Source organism: Urocitellus parryii, chromosome 3, assembly GCF_045843805.1.
Source record: "Urocitellus parryii isolate mUroPar1 chromosome 3, mUroPar1.hap1, whole genome shotgun sequence".
NCBI lineage: Eukaryota > Metazoa > Chordata > Mammalia > Rodentia > Sciuridae > Urocitellus > Urocitellus parryii.
The window spans coordinates 169178216-169201422 of record NC_135533.1 but is presented as its reverse complement, the minus strand read 5'-3'; the positions used below and the strand labels follow the sequence as shown (position 1 = coordinate 169201422).

The 23207-nt window shown below is 42.7% G+C and overlaps 1 protein-coding gene across 4 annotated transcripts in view; it reads left to right on the top strand.

Annotated features, from left to right (window-relative positions):
- The first annotated feature begins 3064 nt into the window (after nt 1-3064).
- The window catches only part of Pxk (PX domain containing serine/threonine kinase like), a 76220-nt gene continuing 56077 nt past the window's right edge, over nt 3065-23207 (top strand). For 3 of the 4 annotated variants that reach the window (XM_077796196.1, XM_077796195.1, XM_077796198.1), the window contains exon 1: nt 3065-3264. In XM_077796196.1, the coding sequence (XP_077652322.1) occupies nt 3163-3264 (102 nt within the window). In that variant the 5' untranslated portion in view covers nt 3065-3162. Of the gene's footprint in view, nt 3265-16407; nt 16552-23207 lie in introns of all 4 variants that reach the window. The other variant, XM_077796197.1, reaches the window with a different exon arrangement.

Below are 23207 nucleotides of genomic sequence, written 5' to 3'. Positions count from 1 at the left end.
TACTCCCATACCGGTCTCCTCCTCCCTCTTGCTTCCCTCTTTGAAGCAGCACTGCCCAGGTAAGAAGTGCATATTAGCGGCCGGCCCCTGAAATCTCAAAGTGGATCTGTTCTCTTGAGAATGTTCTTAACACTCTCAGGAAAAGGTATAATAGTTTAGAATTCCAGCATATGAAAGTCTCCTTTTTTTCTTTCCTTCTTCTGGGCATCTCCTGCGGAGCCTATTATGCATCCTACTCTCTGCTCCTCCAGTTCACTGGGCCCTGCTACTTTTGAGAGCTACTATAAACCCCTGGACTAGCTCATCACTGCACATCCAATTTTGTTTTTTTAGTTCCTTATGTGGCTAAGCAGCTTGATAGCAGGTGACATCTGTCTCATTCTTTAACTCCCCTGTACCTAACACAGTGTCTGGCATGTAATGTATGTTCACCAAAGGGCTTGCTAAAAGAAGAAGTGATATGATCTTTCTCCTTAAAGACCTGGTTTTGTTAGGTACAATGGCATGTGCCTGTAATCCTAGTGACTCTGGAGTCTGAGACAAAAGGATCTTGAGTTCAAAGCCAGCCACAGCATCTTAGCAAGGCCCTAAGCAACTCAGTGACACCCTGTCTCTAAATAAATATAAAAAGGGCTGGAGATGTGGCTCAGTGGTTAAGTTCCCTTGGGTTTAATCCTTGGTCCAAAAAAAAAAAAAAAGACCCCGCTCACACTTCATCTCTTCCATGAACTGTCCCCCAGTCTACTCTGCTTGTCATAACTCTGTGCTCCCATGGTAACTGGCACCTCAATTCCAGTACTCAATATAGATTGCCCTGAAGTCATTGTTTGTGTAATAAACTTTCCATCCTCCTAAAAAAGTATTAGAGGAAAATAATTTTGCTCATTTTGTCATCCCTTTGCACTGAGCATCCAAAGTCTTGAAATAACACTTTGAATAAAGCACAATTGCCATCATTTGACAAGAATATCTGCCCAGAGTATCACATTTTAATCTTAAATTGGAAAACATCTAATTTGAAAATTGCAAAATGAGTTTCTTTGGGTATCTGAAATTATTTGTGTGTGATCAAGTTGGGTTTTTTTACTACAGCATTGGATTGGGTGTTTGTACAGTGAATAGTGCAAATGGAGCTGAACTCCAGCTGACTGGATTCAGAGAAGTCTTACTCTCAGAAATTTGTTTTACAGGGCTGGGGATGTGGCTCAAGCGATAGCACGCTCGCCTCAGCACCACATACCAACAAAGATGTTGTGTCCGCCAAATACTAAAAAATAAATATAAAAAAAATTCTCTCTCTCTCTCTCTTTAAAAAAAAAAAAGAAATTTGTTTTACAGAACCAGTGGATTGTGAGAGCACTGGACCCTAATCATAAAAATAAAATATTTTCATCAGAGACATTTTGAAAATATGGAAAAGTGTAAAGAGCTCATGATTCTGCTATCTAGAGGAAACATTTTTGTGTGTTTCCTTTCAGAGTTTTTATCCTGTAAATATATTGGGGTCACACGGGTGCATATATTGCTTTATTTACTTAATATATGAAGAGTACTTTCTCTGATTATTCTTCTTCAATAATCTGATTTATAGGGTAGCGTGCTGGGGATTGAACCCAGGGCCTTGTGCATATATTCTGTCACTGAGCTGCACCCCCCAGCCAATAATCTGATTTTTAAAATTGCAAAAAGTTTAAGAGTATACCATCATTTGTCTCATCCTTTATTGGATATCAGATATTTGTCCTTAATTTTTTTTTTAAATAATATGACCTTCATACACACAGAATACTGAGTCACAGAGGGAGAACATTTTAAAGTCCTTGATATGTATTATTAAATCTCAAAACCTACCACTGGGCCCATTAGATGGTAGATACTCAGAAAGTAATGGTTGAATGAATGAATACCTTCCAGGTTGGCCACTTTATATCCCCACCAGCAGTATGTAAGCAGAGACTTGTTTTGGTCAATCCCATCATGGTAAGCAAGATTTTTATTTCAGTGATTCTGGCAATAATCCATTTGCCTTGAAATAAAGAAATGGAAATAAAAAATTGAGTCCTCCCTAAATGATATGTGGTTTTGCTTTAATAAAGTGCTTTTTTTAAAAAAAAAATTTAGTTGTTAAAGAACATTTATTTTATTTATAGGTGGTGCTGAGAATTGAACCCAGTGCCTCACTCATGCTAGGCAAGTGCTCCACCACTGAGCCACAACCCCAGCCCAATAAACTGTTTTTAAAACACATTGGGACAGAATTGGGATGCGGAAATAGTTCTCATTTGGGGCTAAATCATGAAGCCTGATGATTTCTTTTCTCACATATTCCTCTACTGGGTCTTGGTGCCCAAAGCCATCAATTATGGCCATTTGGTTACTTAGGGTTGCCCCACAATATTTTTTTTTTTTAAGTTTGAGATCTGGTGAGGATACAATATGTATAATCAAGGTTCTCCTGTCTGAAGATCCAGGTTCAATGGTCTCTGTAAAACCTGAATCAGACAGAGTTTGTTTTATAGTTTCTGGATTTCCAGGGTTCAGACAGGGTTCACTTGAAGGCTCTAGGTCCTGTGGTTCATGTGTATGGTAGTTTGGCAGAGGCCCAGTTGTAAGGGTCTCAAGTCTGAGAGCCCCAGCTTCTGAGGGTCTCATCTGGAAAAGCCCAATTCTGCGAGGCTTGGTTTGGATGTCTCTGGGCCTGAAGTGTCCTGAATTCTAGGGCTCAGGATAGAGTATCTTTGCATCTGAGGATCCATGGTGGTGTTAGCTTCGGATACTGTGTTCCCGGGTCTGTCCTGCAGCTACGTATAGCTGGGAGACCCAACCCCAGGGCAACGACAGAGGTCGTCAGGGGGTGGACAGCGGTTGTCAGGTGAAAGAGAGCCTAAGTCCTGCGCCGCGCAGCACAGAGTGCAGGCCGGCGGCCAATGGAGGATCGGCGCTAGGACCCCGAGGCTGGCGGCGGCGCGTAGGGTGGCAGGGGACGACAGCGACGGCGCCGCGACGGGTCGGCGCTAGGACCCGCGGGCGCGGCGGGAGGCGGCGGCGCGTGGGGCGGCGCGTGTTGACAGCAGCGGCGCTGCAGCGGGCCGGGCGGCGGGAGTGGCGCTTCTGGTTCCAGCCCCGCGACCTGAGGCGGCGGCGGCGGCCCGGCGGCGCGGGATGGCTTTCATGGAGAAGCCGCCGGCCGGCAAGGTGCTGCTGGACGACACGGTGCCGCTGACAGCAGCCATCGAGGCGAGCCAGAGCCTGCAGTCCCACACGGTGCGCGGCCGGCGGGCGGGCGGGCGGCCCCGGGCCCGGGAGGGAGCCGGCGGGCGGCGGGCGGCCCTGGCCCGGAGGGCTCGGGCGTGGCGGCGGGTCTGCAGGGCCCCCGGGGCCCAGGCGGACGCGGAGGCCGGAGCGGCCGAGGGCGGGGACCGCGGCGCCCGGGCCGAGGGGTGGGAGGAGCCCGGCGGCGTCCGGGGAAGGACTCGGAGCCGGCGAGGTGGTGGGACCCCGGTCCCGGGACGCCTCCCGGGGCAATAGTGAAGGGACCGTACGGCCCCTCTCAGTCCGCAGCCAGCCTTCTCGTCGGGGCCACTGGGTTTCCTCCTTCCAGCCGGGGGTCTGGGTGGTGGGGATGAGGGTATGCCGGGCCCAATGGAAGTGTGACTTCAGGGGACCGAAGCCTACTTAGGGGACTGCAGAGAGAAAATGGCTGGGGTCCTCAGCCCCAGGTCCAGGTCAGCTGCTTGGCCTTGGCCAGGGAAACGGTGAGGGAAGCAGTCAGGGGTCCTGCGGAGGCAGGTGTAGGAAAGTGCTCCTTCCCTACTCGGACCTGCTGGGCAGTGGGCAATGGTAGAATTCATTTGCATTTAAGATGCTCTGGAGTTGCACGAAAGAGTAAGATCCTCGTAGTAAACCCAGGCACTGTTCATTTCTGTTACATATACTGTCTTTTATGGGGCTTTAAAGCCATGGTTGTTTTCATTTGCCTGTGCCTTTTTTTTTTTAAGTCATACTATGCATTATGATTTACAAGCAATAAACCCAGGTACCAGCAAAAAACCTTGGGAGTTGTTGCCTGCCAGCGGAACCTTGGGAAATAATGAATGGGGAGAGACAGATTCTATAAATTGTAATGTTTTGTCAGGCCACCAAATCAGATTCCAGCTCAGAGGCTTGTTGTTTACTATTGCAGTGTGTTTGGAGGTTCATCATCTGGAGGCTAAAGCCCCACAATAGCCTTCTGTTTCTCTTTTTGTTCAAAGCTCTTCTGGTGTTCAAAGAGACCTTTCATTTCTCTCGTATTAAAGTGGGACTTTTTTGAACCTCAGTTTCCTCTTCCGACAGCCGTGCTTTGTAGGCCTTGGATTGTTCAAAGAGTTCATTTCCAGTTTGGAAAAATGATTGTTTCTAAAAAGTGCATTTTATTGGGGCTGGGGTTGTGGCTCAGCAGTAGAGCACTCACCTAGCATGTGCAAGGCCCTGGTTCGAACCCCAGCACCACATAAAAATAAATAAACAAAATAAAGGTATTGTTTCCAACTACAACTAAAAAAATAAATAAATACATATTTTAATTTTTTTAAAAGTGCATTTTATTTCATTGTGCTTATCTTTAATTCTATTCTCCAGCCATGTGGACAGGCACCATAGACAACTGGATTTGTGAAACTTGTAACTTGGTGTAAGGGAGTATTAATCGTTGAAATTTAGGGCAGGATCACAGTAATAATTCTGCTCTTCAATTACATTTCTGACTTCATATTGGCAAATAAATCTTATAGCCTCTCAATAGAGTTGAATCTTTGAAGTCTATTTTATACTAAAAATAAAGAGATGCTTGTAAATGCTCATTGACCACTTCCTTCAGGAAGCATTTCTTTTTCTTTCTTTCTTTTTTTTTTTTTTTTTTTTTTTGGTACCAAGGATTGAACCCGGGGTCACTCAACCACTGAGCCACATCTCCAGCCTATTTTTATATTTTATTTAGAGACAGGGTCTCACTGAGTTGCTTAGTACCTCATTGTTGCTTTGAACTCTATCCTACTGCCTCAGCCTCCTGAGTCGCTGGATTTACGCGGGTGCCACTGCCCCAGCTATGAAAGCATTTCTTGATGGTACTGCCCTATGTGCTCACCATCACATCATCATTTTATTCAGTGATTACTGCTTTTCTTTTCCACCAGGCTGTAAGAGGGACAATTCTTGTTCACTTTGGACTCCCAGCCCCTGGTATGTAGATAGGATTTCACATGTGAGTTTTTTCTTTTTAATGAATAAATAAATGAGTTGCAACCTTACTTGCCTATTCCTGTTTGTGTAAATTGTTAACATAGAAGTTAGTACTTTAGCCAGGCGTTGAAAAATTTTTTTCCCCCCATTTTTATTGCAGTGTTTTTCTTTAAAAGACAAAATAATTTAGGGTAGAAAATGGCAGTTCTTGTAATTATGACTGAACACAAAAGACAATGACTCACAGGAGACCCATAGAGGCAGATGTTGTAGAGTTAAAAAAAAAAAAAGTAGCATTGTCTTGCGTAATTTTTGACTATTCTGTGTTCTTGTCATTTTAGCTATAAAGTTTGAGACTAAGAAATGTTGCATCAGCTCTCAACTTTATTGAGAAAATCATATGCTGATGCAAACTTTTTGGACTATTAATGTCTTATGAGTAAGTTCCTTCAAAATAAGAACAGTTGGAAATTATTGGGAAAGAAGCAGTAGTTAAAAGTGGTATGCAAAAGAGAAAAGCAATGCTTTCTGGAAAGAATGAAAATGGCTTTCCACCTTGTTAGCTGAAGGGAGATATGTCTCAAAGGTCAGAGGTCTAACTTCTCTTTCAAATACTGAGTCTCTAGGAAGTTGCTCCTTGGCCATAGATAGAAATACATGAGGGAATATATAGTAGTGAACATCCTTTGGGTTGAGAGAGGCAAGACCTTAGTACAGGTCTGGGATGCTGGGATGATACTTGCTAGTCATGTGACATTGGTTGGACAAATCACTGAAAAAAAAAAATTTTTTTTTTTGTACCTGAGATTGAATTCCAGGGGTTCTTGACCACTGAGACACATCCCTAGTTATTTTTATTTTTTATTTTGAAACAGAGTCTCCCTAAGTTGCTTAGGGCTTCACTAAGTTGCTGAGGCTGGCTTTGAACTTGTGATCCTCCTGTCTAGACCTCCAGAATGGCAGGGATGACAGGCGAGTGCCACCGCATCCGACTCACTGAAACATTTTTGGTGGTTTGTTTTGTCATGAGAGCAATACATAGCTGCTCTGACTATGGTGGGAAGATCAAATGAAATAATCTTCTTGAAGTATTTGTAAGGTGCCTTCCTCCCTTTTTTCATCTCTTCATTCTCTGATAATGTATGTGCAAAGAGTTAAACACTTTAGAGTACATTATTCCAAGTAAGCTCCTTTCTGGCCATAGTTCCTTTCATCTCGCAATCTTGTTTTGCCTTAGGAAACAATTTCTAACTGAAAATTTTAGAGCACATCTGATGTAGGATTTATGAACTTGGGAGGGAAAAATTCTCTGGGGAAAATACAGACACCAGAAGGATGAAGGGAACACAAGGTCACCACCAGAAAAAGCACATTGGGTTGAGCAACTGACCAAGTGCGTGTTGATAGGTGATTCAGTGCCTGAATGATTTTATTTTCTTTTTTATGGCGCACAATGAATTTAGCTATAAGAAATAGACTAGGCTTCTTCTGCAAGAAAATGAAGCTTCCATAAAACCAGAAAGGCCAGTGTTTGGGGACAGGATGCTTTCAGTCTGGAGTCAGAAGAAGGGGGAAGGTTTTCTAAAAAAAGGAATTCTGTTTAAAAGCTATACGGGTGAGTTAGGAGAAAGTTTGGGAGAAATAAGAGAAGACAAGGGAAATAAGAATTCTTAGCTACATGAAAGGGAAAACTTAAGTCAATAGCCTCAAAAAATGCTAACCTCACTGAAATAGAAACCAAAGGAAACTGACAGTTCTGGAGAGGATTGTTATCAAATGTGCAGATCGGCTTTTTGCTGGTTGGCACTCCACAGTGTGGATAGCTTTTCATCTCAGTTTTCTTCTCTTTAAATATTCTTCTGTGAGGTTCATCTGGATCAGGGCCCATTTACTCTGCATTGGGTGCATTTTGTTCTTGAGAAACAAAAGATAATTTTAGGGATATTTGGGGCATAACAGAACATTTTTTAAATCCGTGGAAAAGATAATATTACACGTTAAAAATCTTTATGAAATGGATCTGTCCTTGAACTTTTGATTTTTGTGAAACTACTTCTGCATGGTTTATTTATGCAACAACATTCATTCAACAGAGAGAATCAGCCTGTGAAATAGACCTGCTCTCATGGAGTTTTTGTTCTATCAGATTTGGAGGTCTTTTTTTTTTTTTTTTTCTTTTTTTGGTACCAGGGATTGAACTCAGGGCCACTCAACCACTGAGCCACATCCCCAGTCCTATTTTCTATTTTATTTAGAACAGGTCTCACTGTTTAGTGCCTTGCCTTTTGCTGAGGCTGGCTTTGAACTCAACGATCCTCCTGTCTCAGCCTCCCAAGCTGTTGGGATTATAGGCCTGTGCCACTGGCGAGATTTGGAGGTCTTTTGTTTTCCAAGGTGTATACAAGTCAACCAGGATCTTTGCCTGTCATAACACAGGTGGATTTGGAGTTCTTTTTATGACTTGTTTTTTTGCGGTTTGGCTTCTTAATTGATGACCCTTCTTTGAAATTGTCTTTTAAGCTTTATTCATATAGCACCAAAATACCTATTTGAAAATGATGCCAAATTAAATGGAATCATTGTCTTCAGAGCCTGAAATATTAGGATAATCCAAAACTCAGTATCAGAATCTATCTGGGCTTCCTTTTGGGATGCTGTTGGGCAGTACCTTTAGAATTCCTTATTATACTGAACAATTTAGATTTTTTTTTTCTTTGAAGATGATTGCATAGACTATTGCAGACTATATGGCAGCTAACTTGGCAACACTTCTACACATTATTCTAAATAGCAGTTATTTTCTGGGACTCTAATCACTCATACTGGTTATGTATTTTGGCCTAGTTGTCCTAGAAACCTTAATGAATGCAGTCAGAAAGCCCTAGTTTAAAACTTTTAGAGACTGGTAATTAGTTCATTTAGAGATCATAAGTAATTGCTTTCTTTTGAAGAAGTCAGTGTTTTGCCGCCTGATTTAGGGGCTGGTGATACTCAGTCCTCATATATCATCTCTTTTGAAGATTATCCCATGAGAAAGTTTTCCTATAATAGAAATACAAATAAGAAACTTGCTGTAGTTACTAGGAGGAAATGTAGGATTCTGGGGCTGGAATTTATTTTAGGTGAAAAGATAGTTACATATTTTATCTACCTTCCAGCTGCAGAAATAGCCATGCCTTCCATATGGATTGTGATTGTTCAATATATAAATTATTGGTAAGGTTTAAATGGGTTCATTTGAAGCAAGTAAAGCAAGTGCTCAGCTCAAGCTTTGAGAGATTTTTGAGTGGCCTCTTATGAAATTAAGCTATTTATTTATTTATTTATTTGGTAAAAGGGATTGAACCCAGGGGCATTTAACCACTGAGCCAAATCCCCAGCCCTTTTAAAATATTTTATTTTGAAACAGGATCTCGTTGAGTTGCTTAGGGCCTGGATAAGTTGCTGAGGTTGGTTTGAACTCCAGATCAGTTGCTAAGGCTGGCTTTGAACTCCAGTCTCAGCCTCCCAAGCTGCTGGGGTTACAGGCATGCGCCACCTTGCAGGCTGAAGCTCTTTATGTTTCCACTTTGGGCATCCTGGGAAAGGAGGAGCTGCACCTGAAGATTGTTTTGGAAGTCCTAAATGCTGAAATGTTAGGGGGATATGGGGGAGGGAGTAATAAACTCCATGGTTTTTCTCCTAACCTGAAAGTCATTCTTAGTGACTTCTTTTGTGAGCACCAGGCACATAGTGGGAGAGACAATCTCTTCAAAGGAGAGGACAGTGACCCTTCACTTGCCTTTTGAAACTTGACTGGGACTAGGGGACAAGTGCTTTATCTCAGGAAGATACCTAGACCTCAGGAGGGGAAGCATTTGTGGAGATTGACCATGTAGTCTCTGGCTGACCTTGCTGATGACCATTCTTGGGGGAAGTCTGCCCATTTCTAGCTGAAGATTAAGATATCAAGTATTTCCTCCTGCCTCCTGAAAGAGCATAGTTGAAAGCTAAAGGAAGTCCTAAATGCCTTGATGTCTTCAAATAATTAAGTAATTATTTCTTGGTGGCTAAGAGGGTGCTTTTCTAATTATTAGTATAGCTATCTGTTAAGTTGGGGAATGTATGCAGTAACAAGAGTATTCTGGGAAAAGTGTTTGTTTTGTTTTTGGTACTAGCTTTCTGATTCACATACCATACAATCCACCCAAAGTGTACAATTCAGTGACTTTTAGTATATTTAACAGAGCTATGGATCACCACAATCTCAGAACATTTTCATTATCCCCAAAGAAGCCCAGCACCCCTCAGCCATCACCCTGGAAAATTTTATAACCTTCCAAGATGTTAATTAAGCTCAAAATATAATCTCAACACAAGTTCTTCAACTCTTTGAGTCCACCTCCTTTAAAAAATCTCATCAGAGGGACAACTGCTCTCCATAAACACACATCTGTCTGTATACCTTCTCAGAACCTCACCAACCTATGGATCTTAGGGTAAGCATCACAGTTAGAAATTTTTCAAAAACTGTGAACTTGGAGAATTAACTTATTTTAGATGGTGAGGTGCGTGCATAAAAAAAAAAGTATTCTGCTAACTACCACAGGTACCCTACTTAAAGAAAATCCGCTGGGGCTGGGGATGTAGCTCAGTGGTAGAGTGCTTGGTGAGCTTGTGTGAGGCCCTGAATTCAGTCCCCAGCACTGAGGGAAAAAAAAAAAAAAAAGAAAGAAAAGAAAACCAGCTGGGCACAGTGGCACATGCCTGTAATCCCAATTACTTGGGAGAGTAGAGCAGGAGGATTTGTTTGAGGCCAGTTGCAGCAATTTAGCAGACCCTATCTCAAAATTAAAAAATAAATAAATAAAATAAAAATAAATAAAAGGATGGGGAGCCTAGGGAAGAGGATGTTACTCAACTCAGAAGTGGAGCACCCCAGGTTCAATTTCCAAATTTCCAGTATCACCGGAAAAAAAGGAAGAAAGGAAACCACAATATACTTAGAACAATAGATGGATTATGTCCTGTGGGCAAAAAACAAATTGCTTTAGTTTGCAGCTTGCTTGGTTCATTTCAGTGTGTGTGCTCTGGTGACTTCTACAGTGGCCCTGGAGAGGGCAAAGGGCTCTGGACTGGAAACAGGGTGTGTGCCTTCGCCTTGTTCCACCTGCTTGTCATAGCACCTCTGTTTATAATATTTAAACAAGTCTGCCCGCATTTCTTTGACGTGGCTCATCAGCAACAGGTCATCTCTACTTATTTTTTCATTTGAGGCTTTCTTCTGCTGGTAGGGGAGGGAATGAATGGAGTATTGGTTACAGGAGAATCCTGGATCTCGAAATGTCTAAGAAACACTCATAGAGCTGGGTACAGTGGTGCATGCCTGTAATCCCAGAGGCTTAGGAGGCTGTGGCAGGAGGATTGATTATCGCAAGTTCAAAGCCAGCCTTAGCAACTTAGCAAGGCCCTAAGCAACTTAACTCAGTGAGACCCTGTCTGTAAGTAAAAAATAAAAAGGGCTGGGGATGTGGCTCAATGATTAAGCACAAAACAAAACACTTGTAGAGGTGAAAGGGGAAACAATCTTGTTCATGCAGTGCCTTTTTCCTCGTGAGTCTGCCCTCCCCCAGGGGACACATTGCACTTTAGCCCTACACACTTTTCCTCTTTGCCCAAGCCAAGGGAAATGAAACTGGAAGTGGGCCCACTCACACCAACCTCTAGTGTCAGGCTCAGGGTCTGGCCAGCACGCAGCCCACTGGCCCACCAGAGTACCTGGAGTAGCTGGGACGCCCCTCACCAGGCCCTAAGCATTTCCTATGTGACCCTGTAGATCAAGTTCACTGGTTGTCCTCTTGGATTCTGCAGACACTTCTGAAGCTCATGCTCTCTGATGGCACTGGAGTTGGCTATAGGCTTGCAGTGGTGAACTGTCCCTCCTCTAGTGGCTCTGAGGTTACTGCTGAGGGTAGAGAGGTGCCTCTGGAGGTCTTCCCTCCCCCTTCCCATGGGAAGGGGCATGGGCAGTTCGTTCTGCCTCTCTCTTTCTCTTTAAGGTTATTTTTTTTACTCTAAGTCTAGCCTTTCTTGTTTACATATTACTATTTTAATTTAATTTTAAACTAAAACAGTCCCTGGCACATGGATAATAAGCATCCAACACAAATATATGTTGAATAAATAAAGTCATTGAATGAATGCAGGTATTCAAGATACAACTCAGGACACCCTTCCTGGGTCTTGCTACTTCACCTCTTAACCTATCAAGTCACCCATAATTTTCCTTCCTCAAATTTCCTCTCTATAGACACATGCATTTTATATACCTATTATTTCTTACTACCCTGTTTTCTATTTATGCCCCCCTCCACAGGTGCAAACTGTAAATAACATGAGGAGAGAGGCAGAATGACTTTGGACATATTGCTTAATCCCTCCAGCCTCAGTTTGTCCATCTGTAAGGCGGGATGGTAAGAGTATGTTGGGGTTGCTGATTAATAGGCTCATATAGCTGAAACATTCGAAGAGCGCCTAGCCCATGTCCACGGTTACCTCTGTACATGTCAGGGCACTGGCTCATTGTCTTGTGCATTTTTTGGCACTCAAGTATGTTGAGTGGAAAAGGGGAAGTTAAATTTTTTAAAAGTTTGTCTTACTATCACCTGTGACTACTTTGCTAGTAAATGGCAAAAAATATCAGTGACATCTCAAAGAACAACTACCCACCCTACTCCTACCCCCACCCCCACCCACCTGCCTTTACCTGTTTACCCTGGAGGAACACGTTTTGACATCCAGGCTCCTGGAGATGTAGCACAGTCTCCTTACGCTCCTGCCTGGAGGCAGAGTTGGCTGTCAATGTTCAGAGGCAGTGGAAGGGGCAAGTGGGTAGCTGTGAGGTGCCAGGGGCCTGGCCTGAAGCTAGGCAGCTCCTAGCCTGTTTCTGCTCTTCCCCTCCTGGCTTTTCCTCACCCCTGGAGGGGTTCCAACATGGGTGCATATACATTGGACCTCTGGAACATTTACAAAAACAAGAATCTTCTGGGTGCCAGGCTCTGTGCTGTGTATCAAGATGAATGAGGCAGGAGGCTGACATCCTGGTGGAGGTAGCGAACACATAAACCAAAGGCCAAGTAAGACACTGAGAGGGGCTGGGGATGTGGCTCAAGCGGTAGCGCGCTCGTCTGGCATGCGTGCGGCCCGGGTTCGATCCTCAGCACCACATACCAACAAAGATGTTGTGTCCGCCAAATACTAAAAAATAAATATTAAAAATTCTCTCTCTCACTGTTTCTCACTCTCTCTTTAAAAAAAAAAAAAAAAAAAGACACTGAGAGGGCTGCTCTGCCTGGGAGAGTGAGCAGGGCATATGGGAGTGGGAGAAAGGGTGAGGTCCTCCCAAGGCTTAGGAAATGAGGAAAGCTATTTCAGAGAAGACGGCAATCCTGAAACATCTAGCAAAGCCTCTACTGTTTTACACTATTCTAAACTTTAAAGTTTGGCTTTGGACATTTTGAATGATACTAAAAAGGAGTGGTACTTGTCATCATTCACTAACTCACCAGAAGGATCTCAATGTAAAAACACTGAGGAATAATGATTCTGTTCTTTGCAGCCAAAGTTGTATTTGTAGACTTCAGGAGTTCCTTCAGCAGACACTGCTATGTGGGATCCAGTTTGACAGGACTACAGTCATCTTGGTTATAACTGCCATTTTGCCTGCCAGGTAACCCTGGCACTTGTCCCAAACCCTATAGGTCAAAGTTGTTGAGATAGTTAGCTATGCTGACTGACCACTGACTCACAGACTTTCTTAACTGTCCTTGGGCATCTTAGTAGGTTTATTTGTTTGTTTCTTTTTTTTTTTTACAATGCAGGAGATCAAGCCCAAGGCCTTGTGCATGCTAAGGCAAGCTCTTTACCTCTCAGCCACATTCCCAGCCCTATGTTAATAGTTGCTTTTCTTTTTTTAATAAGGTATCGGGGATTGAATCCAGGGGTGCTCCACCACTGAGCTACATCCCCAGTCCTTTTTCTTTTTTTAAATATTGAGACAAGATCTTGTTAAACTCCTAGGCTGGCCTTAAACTTGCAGACTTCCTGCCTCAGCCTCTTGAGTCACTGGGATTACAGCTTTTTTAAGAGTTTTTGATAAAGGCCAGGGATCTACCATTTGGCCACAGCCCACCTTCATCTAGCTACATATATAAACACCTCCTTCCTGCCTTGGGTATGGAATCCTCCTGTTTTGCTGCTGCCCAAGACATACTTCTGTCCATAAGTCCCTAATAAATTACACTTCATGCGATCTTAGCTCTGTTGGCCTCTTTCTTCAGTCTCTTATTTCCTTCCACATTTGGCTTGTTCTTATGCAGCAGAACCGGGTTTTTCCAGAACATGCTGGGAGTATGCCTTGGGTTCTAGGCATTCAGTACTTGGGATGAAGGTCTAAACAGGATAGACTTGGTCCCTGCCTGTGTTTGTTCATTCATTTTAAAAGGGTTTATTTTACAAAATTCTAGTCTAGGGTAAAAGATGAAAAAAGGGCAACTATGGCCAATTGTGGGGCCTCTTGAATGCCAGGCTAAGGGGACCCAAACAGCAATGAGGGGTCTTGAGCAGATGTGTGGCATGTGAAAGTAGAGTTTTAAACAGCTCTTTGTCGCTGGTGTGTAGGGTGTGGCTAGAAGGATGGAGGAAGGGAAGAGGAGAGTCCCTTCTGATAATGAAGCCCTGGAGTTAGAAAGACCACATCTCAGGTCCATGGCAAGAGAAAGAGAAGGAAGGGAGAGAAGAAAAGTTCCAGGTAGAGACCACGAGGGGCACAGAGGCACTAAGATGGTAACTGGTCTTGCAAGGAACATGATGAGTCCAAGTTTGGCTTTAGACATTTTGAATAATACTGAAAAAAGAGTGCCACGTGTCCTAACAGCAAACATTGTTTAAACTCTTACTATTGTGCCAAGCCCTAGTTACAATAGTCTAATTTTCTCTCCCTCTATTTCTCTCTTTTGGGTCAGCCTCATTGAGTGTTCCCCAGAGTCTGACGTATTAAAGGCTTGGTCCCCAGTGCAGCAATGTTCAGAGGTGTGGCTTTTAGGAAGTGATCGGATCATGAGGGCTTTGACCTCGTCAATGGATTAGTCCATGGATGGATTAATACTTTTATAGCATTATTATGAGGTGGTACAAACTGTAGGAGGTAAGGCCTAGTTGGAGGAAGTAGGTCTCAGGGGCCCCTTCTTCCTTCTCTCTGATTTTCTGGCTGTCATGAGGTGAGCAAATTTGTCCTGTCATACCCTTCTTCCATGATGTTCTACCTCACCTCAGATCCAAAATAATGGAGCCAGCCAAACATAGACTGAAACTTCTGAAACCATGAGCTAAAAGAATCTTTATTCCTTTAAGTTGTTTTTCCCAGGTATTTTGTCATAGCAATTCAAAGACGACTAATACAAAGTATAATTTACGTGTAATAAAATTTATTAGTTTTAGTGTACGATTTGATAAATTTTGACAAGTATATACCTATTGTGTAACATTTTGCTCAACTGCACATATTTTCTGGGTATCATTTTGCAGTCAGTACCTTCCCTCTGGTCCTTGGCAACTATTACTCTGCTTTTTATTGCTATTGTTTCATCTTTGCTAAAATGTCATCAGTAAACGAAATCTTAAAGGATGTAATCATTGGTGTCTGGCTTATTTTAATTAGCATAAAGCTATGAGATTCTTCCAAGATATTGTATGTTTTTGTGTTTGATTGATTGAGAGACAGGATCTTGCTATGTTGCCTAGTCTTGCCCTGAACTCTCAGACTCAAGCCATCTTCAGCCTCTGCCTCCCAAGTAGCTGGACTATAAGCAAGCACCCCTACACTTAACTCCATGTTTCTTTCTTTCTTTCTTTTTTAATTTTTTTGTAGATATAGATGGATAGAATGCCTTTATTTTATTTGTTTATTTTTATGTGGTGCTGAGGATCGAACCCGGTGCCTCATGCATGCTAGGCAAGCGCTCTGCCACTGAGCTATAGTCCCAGGCCAATCCATGTTTCTTTTTATTGCTAAGTAGTATTCCATTTTTTGGGGGATGGACCACAGTGGAATGGACATTTACCCATTGGTAGACATTTGGGTTGTTTCCAGTTGGGGACAATTATGAATAGAGCTGCCATGAACATTTGGGTAAAGTCTTCATGTGGACATACACTTTCATTTCTCCCAAGTAAATACCTGGGAATGGAGTTTCTGGGTGACATGCTAAGTACATGTTTAACTTGGTAAGAAACTGTCAGACTTTTAGATTTTCATTTGATCCTCATACCAATTCTGAGTTGGGTTTTGTTATTATCCCTATTTTTCAGTTGAAGAAAATAAAGTACAGAAAGAATAACTTGCTCAAGATCTTAGGGCTGGGAGTGGCAGATGAAGGTTCATATGATACTCGTGAACTTTGAATCAAAATACAAGTTGTGAGCCATCCAAAGTGATTGTTATCAGGGTCTGCAGATTGATGGACCTGTTCAATGGCTCTATGATGCCTACTCCCAGGAGAAGACAAGGTGTAGGTGTTCCCTGACTCACAGAGTCAGACAATGGTTTGGGTGGCTGCCTTCTAAATTCTCCCAGCTTGACTGCATAGGAAATGAGTTCATTCATCACACATAGTGGCGGTCTTAGAGAATCACTGTCCAGTGAAGAGGTATTGTGAACCATATATGTTATTTGCATTTTCTAGTAGTCACATTTAAAAAGTAAAATGAAATTAATTTAATATATTCTGTTTAATTCAGTATATCCAAAATATTATTTCAACATGAAATCAATATAAAATTGATGCTATAGTCACATTCATTTTGTCAAAGTTTTTTAAAAATGTAATGTGTATTTTATAATTATAGTATATTTCAACCAGAAGTAATCACATTTCAGGTACTTGATAACCATATATTGCTTATGACTAGTATACTGGACAGCACAGATATAGACATTAAAAATAACAATCTTCAAAAGCATTAATATGGAGAGAGAGCCATGTTATATTAAGTGGGGAAAAAGCAAGTCATAATACACTATTTAGTATGCATTCATTTTCATAAATATCTGTTAGTACCTGCAAATAGTCTATAACTACATTGCCTCATACTATAGCCACTAGGCTACTTTAAATTAAATAAAATTAAAAATTCACTTCCTTTCACTAGCTACATTTCAAGAGCTCAGAGGTCCCGTGGCCTTAGAGGCTACCATATTGAATGTCAAATTAGATGGCTGCTGTCTTCAAACAATTAAACTGGTGGAGGAAGCCTGAGAGGCTGAGGCCTGTGAGCTCTGTGACCATCAAGTTGGTGAGCATTGAGTCCTAGAACTTCTGTGTGTGTGTGTTGTTTGCTTGTTTGTGGCACTGGGGATTGAACCCAGGGCCTTGCCATGCTAGGCAAGTACTCTACTACTGAGCTACATCCCCAGCCCTTTTTGCTTTAAGACAGGTTCTTGCTAAGTTGCCTGGTCTGGCCTTGAATTTTAAATCCAGCCTCTTGAGTAGCATGGTTTTTAACAATTAAGCACAGGAAGGAAGCTCCATGAGGGGCAGCCACAGTTGGTACCTTGGAGAGTTTAATAGGAACTTGGTGTGGAAACAACAGTCTCCTCAAGGACCCTGTTCCACTTTTGTACAACGGAAATTATCTGCCATTCAAATTGTTGAGTTCTTCATAAACCTGGTGTCCACTTATGGCATCTTCATATAAAAATGCTCCTTTCTGCTTCTTATTCTTGCATGGCAGGGCTTGCTTAACATTCGAAAGAAAATCATTTATCATTTGTACACAGCTTCTATGTGCTACCTGGTTTCCAGTCAACCCCAGAAGTTTGTGTTCATGAAGAAGGAGCTGGTCTGCAAAGTTTGGGGATATTAAAGTTAGGAGACTGTGGTCAGGTGGTGTTTAGAGAGCTGTGTCCCATACTTAACTCTTGTGCTCCGGCCTGGCTGCATGTCCTTACTCTGCTCTTTATTCTCAGCTTCCTTCTGACTTGATAGACCAGTTCTGCCTGCCCAGATAACCTCCATTCATCAGAACAAGACTGTATATAACATGACAGCATTCTGCCCAAGGCCATAGAATGTAGGAACTGCTGTACCCCTGTGTGAGGTAGGCCTGTCGGCCTGCAGTCCAGTCTATTCTCACCACATACAAGCTTTGAGGCATACCTTGAGGCATCTACCCTCTCTGAGCCTTGGTCTTTTGTTGGGAGATAAAAGAAGCTGAGGGACAGAAGGCAAAGTCTTCCAGAAGCACGGCAGTTGTACCTTCCAGGAGATGTATGACCCCATGGCCTGTGCAGTGTGCCATCACGTACATGGTTGGTTATGAAATTGGAATAGTGACTCAGGAGGACACTGGCATGTTGAGGCTTGGTAGAACTGACTTAGGTATAATCAACTCTGTGGTGACCAACCATTATTAAAACCAGTAGGGACTTCTGCAGCTTGACTTCCACCTAGAATTTCAAGCTTTGTTCCCACCAAATATTTTACCAGCCTTGATACAAATAGAAGAGTTCATTGACTTGACTTTCATCTTTTGTTTTCCTAGTCTTCCCAGAACAGTAAAAGTGCTGATGGGCAGTAAAAGGACCAAAAGTTTCCTCACCAAGGAAAAGGAGTGATTGATTGCACATGTCATTGATAACATATCAGGCTCTTATTTAAGCTCAGATAATCTCAATTCTTATCTTATCACTCAGAATTCCTTCAAGTGGCATGTTTTAAGTTACTTGTGTGCAGCAAACTGACAAAGTTTTTTTTTTTGCAATGCTGGGAATTGAACCCAGGGCCTATGCATGCTAGGCAAGTGCTTGCCACTGAGCTATGCCTGCAGCCTGCAAACCAACACTAAAATTTGTCTTTTCTTATCATAATAGTAATATATGTTCATTGAGGATATCCAGAAAAATGTAGGGATGAAAAAAAAAAAAAGCCTGAAATGGGCAAGAACCTGGGACAACAGAGTAATAACTCTAGAATAATCAAAGACTAAGGACATTGTTTCCGTGTTTTAAGAAAATGACTTTTTGTTTTTTACTTAACAGAGCTTACTCACTAGTGTTGCCACTGCCTCCTGCTTGCCAATTAAAACCAAAATGCATCCACCTGCAGAAAGCTTGTGTTTGGCCGGGTGTGGTGGCCTGTAATTCCAGGGGCTCGGGAGGCTGAGGCAGGAGGATCACGAGTTCAAAGCCAGCCTCAGCAATTTAGCAAGGCCCTAAGCAACTCAGTGAGACCCTGTCTCAAAAGAAAATATAAAAAGGGCTGGAGATGTGACTCAGTGTTTAGGCACTCCTGGGTTCAATCCCTGGTACAAAAAAAAAAAAAAAAAAAAAAAAAAGCTTGTATTTGCTGTTTTCTTAGCTAGGAAGAAAACTAACAGTTAACAAAGCTGGTCATTATGCTGGCTGCTCTAAATATGCTATCTTATCGAATATTTATCACAAACCTAATGGGAAGGGATGATTTTGCAGATGAATAAATTGAGGCCCAGAGAAATTAGACCAGGAAACTAGTTAAGTGGGAGTTAGTTAAGTGGCAGTTGGGCTTTAAGTCCAGGTCTCTGTGAATAGAAAGCTTTTGTCCTCCTCCCCACCCCCCCACCCTCCGGGCCTGTGGCTGTGGTGTGGAAGGGGGGGTGACACATTGTGGCTAATCATTACACAGTGACTGGCTTCTCCTTCTAGACCCTGTGTCCCTTGAGTACCAGCTAAGGTTGTAAAGGAGTTGGTCACTGTAGGTGCCAGAGCCCACCTAAAAATCATCATTGGCAACAGAGATTATATGTTTGACAGTCTTTTCTAGCTAAATATAGAGGGTAGTATTTAATCATTATTCATACTGCATCCATCTCTACAGTTTAAGAGCATATTGCACAAGTAAATGAAATCTTTATTTTGTTTTAATTGAGGCTTTTTGAAGCTGCCCCCGCCTTTCCTCTGATATAAGATAGAATTATTGGGTTCACATTTTAGCAAATTAGGTAATTTGCTTTGGCATCATTTAAGGGTCGTTGTTCTATAGAATGCTGCAGAATCTGGCTGTTTAAGATGCCATATCCATTCCATAGTCATGTCTGAGGTCAAGGGAGTCTGGAGCGCTTCTTTGCAGTATTTCTCTTAGCTGGATCATCAGCTTTCTTTGAAGTCAGCCTAGAGACCAGTTCTCCTGCTGGGAGACCATCCCACAGAGGAGAGCTTGGACTTCAAAAGGCCTGCAGAGGGGAGAAGCATGCATGTCAGTGGTTGCTCATCTCACTGCAGAGATCAAAGTGTGTTTGTGATATGTTCTGCGTCAATTCTTCGAGCAGAGAAGAAACTGGGAGATTTGCTTTGCATAAGGTTAGAGCACACGTTTCTGTGATCCAGTTGGTTGAATTTTTAAAGGAAATTCATTTCACATGGTGAGAAAGGAGATGCACTTGGCTTCACTCACCTGCCAGTATTTATTTTTTAAGATTAGTGATGGGGCTGGGGATGTGGCTCAAGCGGTAGTGCGCTCGCCTGGCATGCGTGCGGCCTGGGTTCGATCCTCAACACCACATACAAACAAAGATGTTGTGTCCGCCGAGAACTAAAAAATAAATATTAAAATTAAAAAAAAAAAGATTAGTGATGATTCTTTGGATGCCTTTAAAAACCCAATGTTTTCATTTGTTTGAGGGCCATTTTTACACATTATTGGGTTGCATAGCAATGGCTATAGAACAAAGGTAGGTCCCAGAACAGAAAATCTGCAGATGAAACCGAGATAAATAATGACAATTTAGCAAAGCAAGAAGTAATCCTTAATTCGAAGTGAAATTTTAAAGACTGTAAGCCACAAGGCAGGTGGCCAGTGAGCTGAGCGGAAGTTCTATAAGCCGATTCTGTTATGAGAATTTCTTCAGAAACCTTGTTGTCCTTTGTAATGATGCAGACTTCTGCTTGTAAGGTGCAGCTGCTGTGCTTTGTGACACTGATTTTGAACATTAATTCTATTTTTATTTTTAAAAAATTTTTGCTGGGGATTGCCTCGTGCACACGTGCTAGGCAAGCACTAGAACAGTGAGCCACGTCCCTAGCCCTAAGCACTAATTCTTATAAAGGAGTGGTAAGTCTGAGGCCTGTTGTAGGTGTATAGGCTTCCTCCTCCCGAAAATGCATGGGGTCAGTCAGCTAATACCCATCAGCAGGTATGTGCTGTGCTTCTGCCATTGGCCTGACATTGTATTCAAGTGTTATTTAGAACACAAAGAAATGTGTGATTGTAGCTCTTGAAAAACTTAATTCAGTTGGAAAGATCCCCCTCCCCAAATGTAGACAGACATGAGACAAAAATAGCCATAACGTTTAAAAGGTAGAGCTTCCCAGGTTTTTAATAAGTAGAGCAGCAAAGCAAGGTGAGTAAGAATATTTATGTTCTAAAGAGTCTGACAGAGGAGGGTTGAATAGAAAAAAGGGTTAGGTCAGTTTTATCAGAAGGTAGAAAAATGTGGAAGCTAGGCTAAAGAGTTTGGGTTTGTCCTGTGGTCAGTGAGGGTCATGGAAGATTCTGGAGCCAAGAAGTGGCATGGTGCTGGATGTCCAGAAAGGTTTTTAGCATTTAAAAAAAAAAAAATATATATATATATATATATATATATATATATATATATATTATATCAGGGATTGGCTTTGAACGTGGGATCCTCCTGCCTCAGTCTCTGAGCCACTGGGATTTCAGGTGTGTGCCACTATGCCCGACTTGCTTTTAGCATTCTTTGGGGGCTTTTCCTATGAAGGGAAGGTTCCAGAAAACAAGTGGGTTTGGGAGTAACCCCAGAGGAGTGGTGTGGCTGGTGGGTACTAAAGACTAGAAGGCCTGCCCTATCCAGATCCACCATTGCTAGTCCAGGCATCCATCCTTCAGAGACTCGGTTCCCCCAGCTGCCAAATGAGAGTAGCAGTTCTTCCTTGCTCACCTCAAACAACATCGTTTGATATTGTGGGTGGTGCTGTGGGAGCCACCACTATGGGGTCAAATGTGAGGGATCCTGAGAAGCTCAGGTTAGGTGCATAGTCTACCCAAGAAGAGCAGAGTTGAGCCCTGGTGGGAGTCAGGGAGGGAAGGAAGTGAGTGGGGAGGAGTCTGGTGAGATGTGGCGAGTGCTTGGTTCATTGGTTTCCTTCCTTCTGTGCAAGGGTTTTTATTTTCATGGTGTGGAGCTGCTTCCAATTTTGAAAGGTTTGAAAACAGTTGTTCTTACCCCAGCTGCACATCAGAATCACCTGGGGGAACTTCTAAACCTATTAATACCTGTGCCCTACCCCAGACAAATTAAACTTGCATCTTTGGGAGTCAGGGCCCAAGCGTAGGGATTTTTTTTTTTTTTTGTATGTGTGTGTGTGTGGTCTGGGTTCCGTAGAATGCAGCTGGTTTTGAGATGTCCTGCTTAGGTAGAGGTGGGTACAACGAGAATTATCTGTAAAACATCTCAGAACAGCCATACCATGTATTTCTGTATTTTGAGTCTTGGGCTAAATCTGATAGCTGTTCCAAAAGGGAAGAGAGAATTATGAGATTTAGGCTGATTTGTAGGTTTACATAAGTGTTGGAACTAGCTTCTCTAACACCTTTCTTTCCATGTGGTTGTGTGAGGGTCACTAGTAGAGCCTTGCCTAACATGTGTGAGGCCTTGGGTTTGATCTCTAGCAACACACACACACACACACACACACACACACACACAGATCTGTATTTGTAACTTCACTAAAGTTTTCCAAAAATCTCATCAAACCAAGGCATCTTTGAGCAACTAGACAGTGAAATCCTGAATTACCCATTTGGAAGCTCAGGAAACACAAAATGCTCATGGGGATACTTACTTGGAAAATGGCGTATATTGGAAGCATTTATCATCAGCTGTGGAAATGACGCCCCCATCCCTGCACCCTCAGGTTGGTCAATAGGTTGGCATCATCAGAGGTGAACCAGCCAAATGCCATGCACTAGTGTGGACCCCTGTCTTTTAGGGCTGCAGAAAGAGACTGGCCTCATAGCTACCAAGGTCAGTGGGGGGTCACCAGCCATGTTTGGAAAGTTGGAGGGACTTGGGAGTCAGCAGGACTTGGATTCCAGTTCCCAATCCGCTGCTTTTCAGCTGTGCAACATTGGGCAGCTCACTATATCTTGCTGAGTAGAGATCTGCCCACTTGGGTGGCTGCTGAGAAGGATTGACTAAGGAGCGGAAGGAATGAATAAGAAGCTTTTGGTTAGATGCTTAGCAAAGCTCTTAGCGTGTGGTTAGTGCTCCTTTGACATTAATCCTCCCTTCTCTTTCTTCCTCTAAGTCAGAAATCATGTGGTACTAGTGCAGGTCCAATTTGAAAAACTTCAGCACCAAACCACAATGACTTGTCAAAATACCCACATGCTCAGGCCTCCCTGGCATGCCAAGATCAAGGATGTGGTGTCAGAGGAGCCAGAGGGAGAGGGCCCTTTGGGGAAGTGGCAGCATGGGGCAGAGTTGGTGGTGACGCCTAGATACCTCTGACTCAGGGCTGCCCTGCAGGGCTGACAGCTCCCCTTTTCTGTGTCTTGGTCCCTGGTGGTTTACATCCTCATGTACACACATCTTAGGTTCTGTTCCACATCAAAGAGGGCGGGAAGGATGGGCAGGTTCACTGGAGGATTCTGGGCTGCTGACTCCAGTTTGGGATATGGAGGCCTGACTTCAAAGGCTAGTTTTTACTGGTCTCCAGGTTTTCCTAAGAGTTGTCTCTGTTTGCAAGCAGTAGACAGCCATGCTGTTTTCTTTAGTTTAAATCAGCAGAAATTTGAGATGAAAGTATTTCCTTTTGGCCAGTATGGACAGTGGTATCAAGCAATCTTAAAAAATCAAATGTTTTTATTATTAGGGACCAACTTGTCCCTTTGAAGTGGAATAAAAATATATCTGAGTAGCCGGGCACAGTGGTACATGCCTGTAATCCCAGC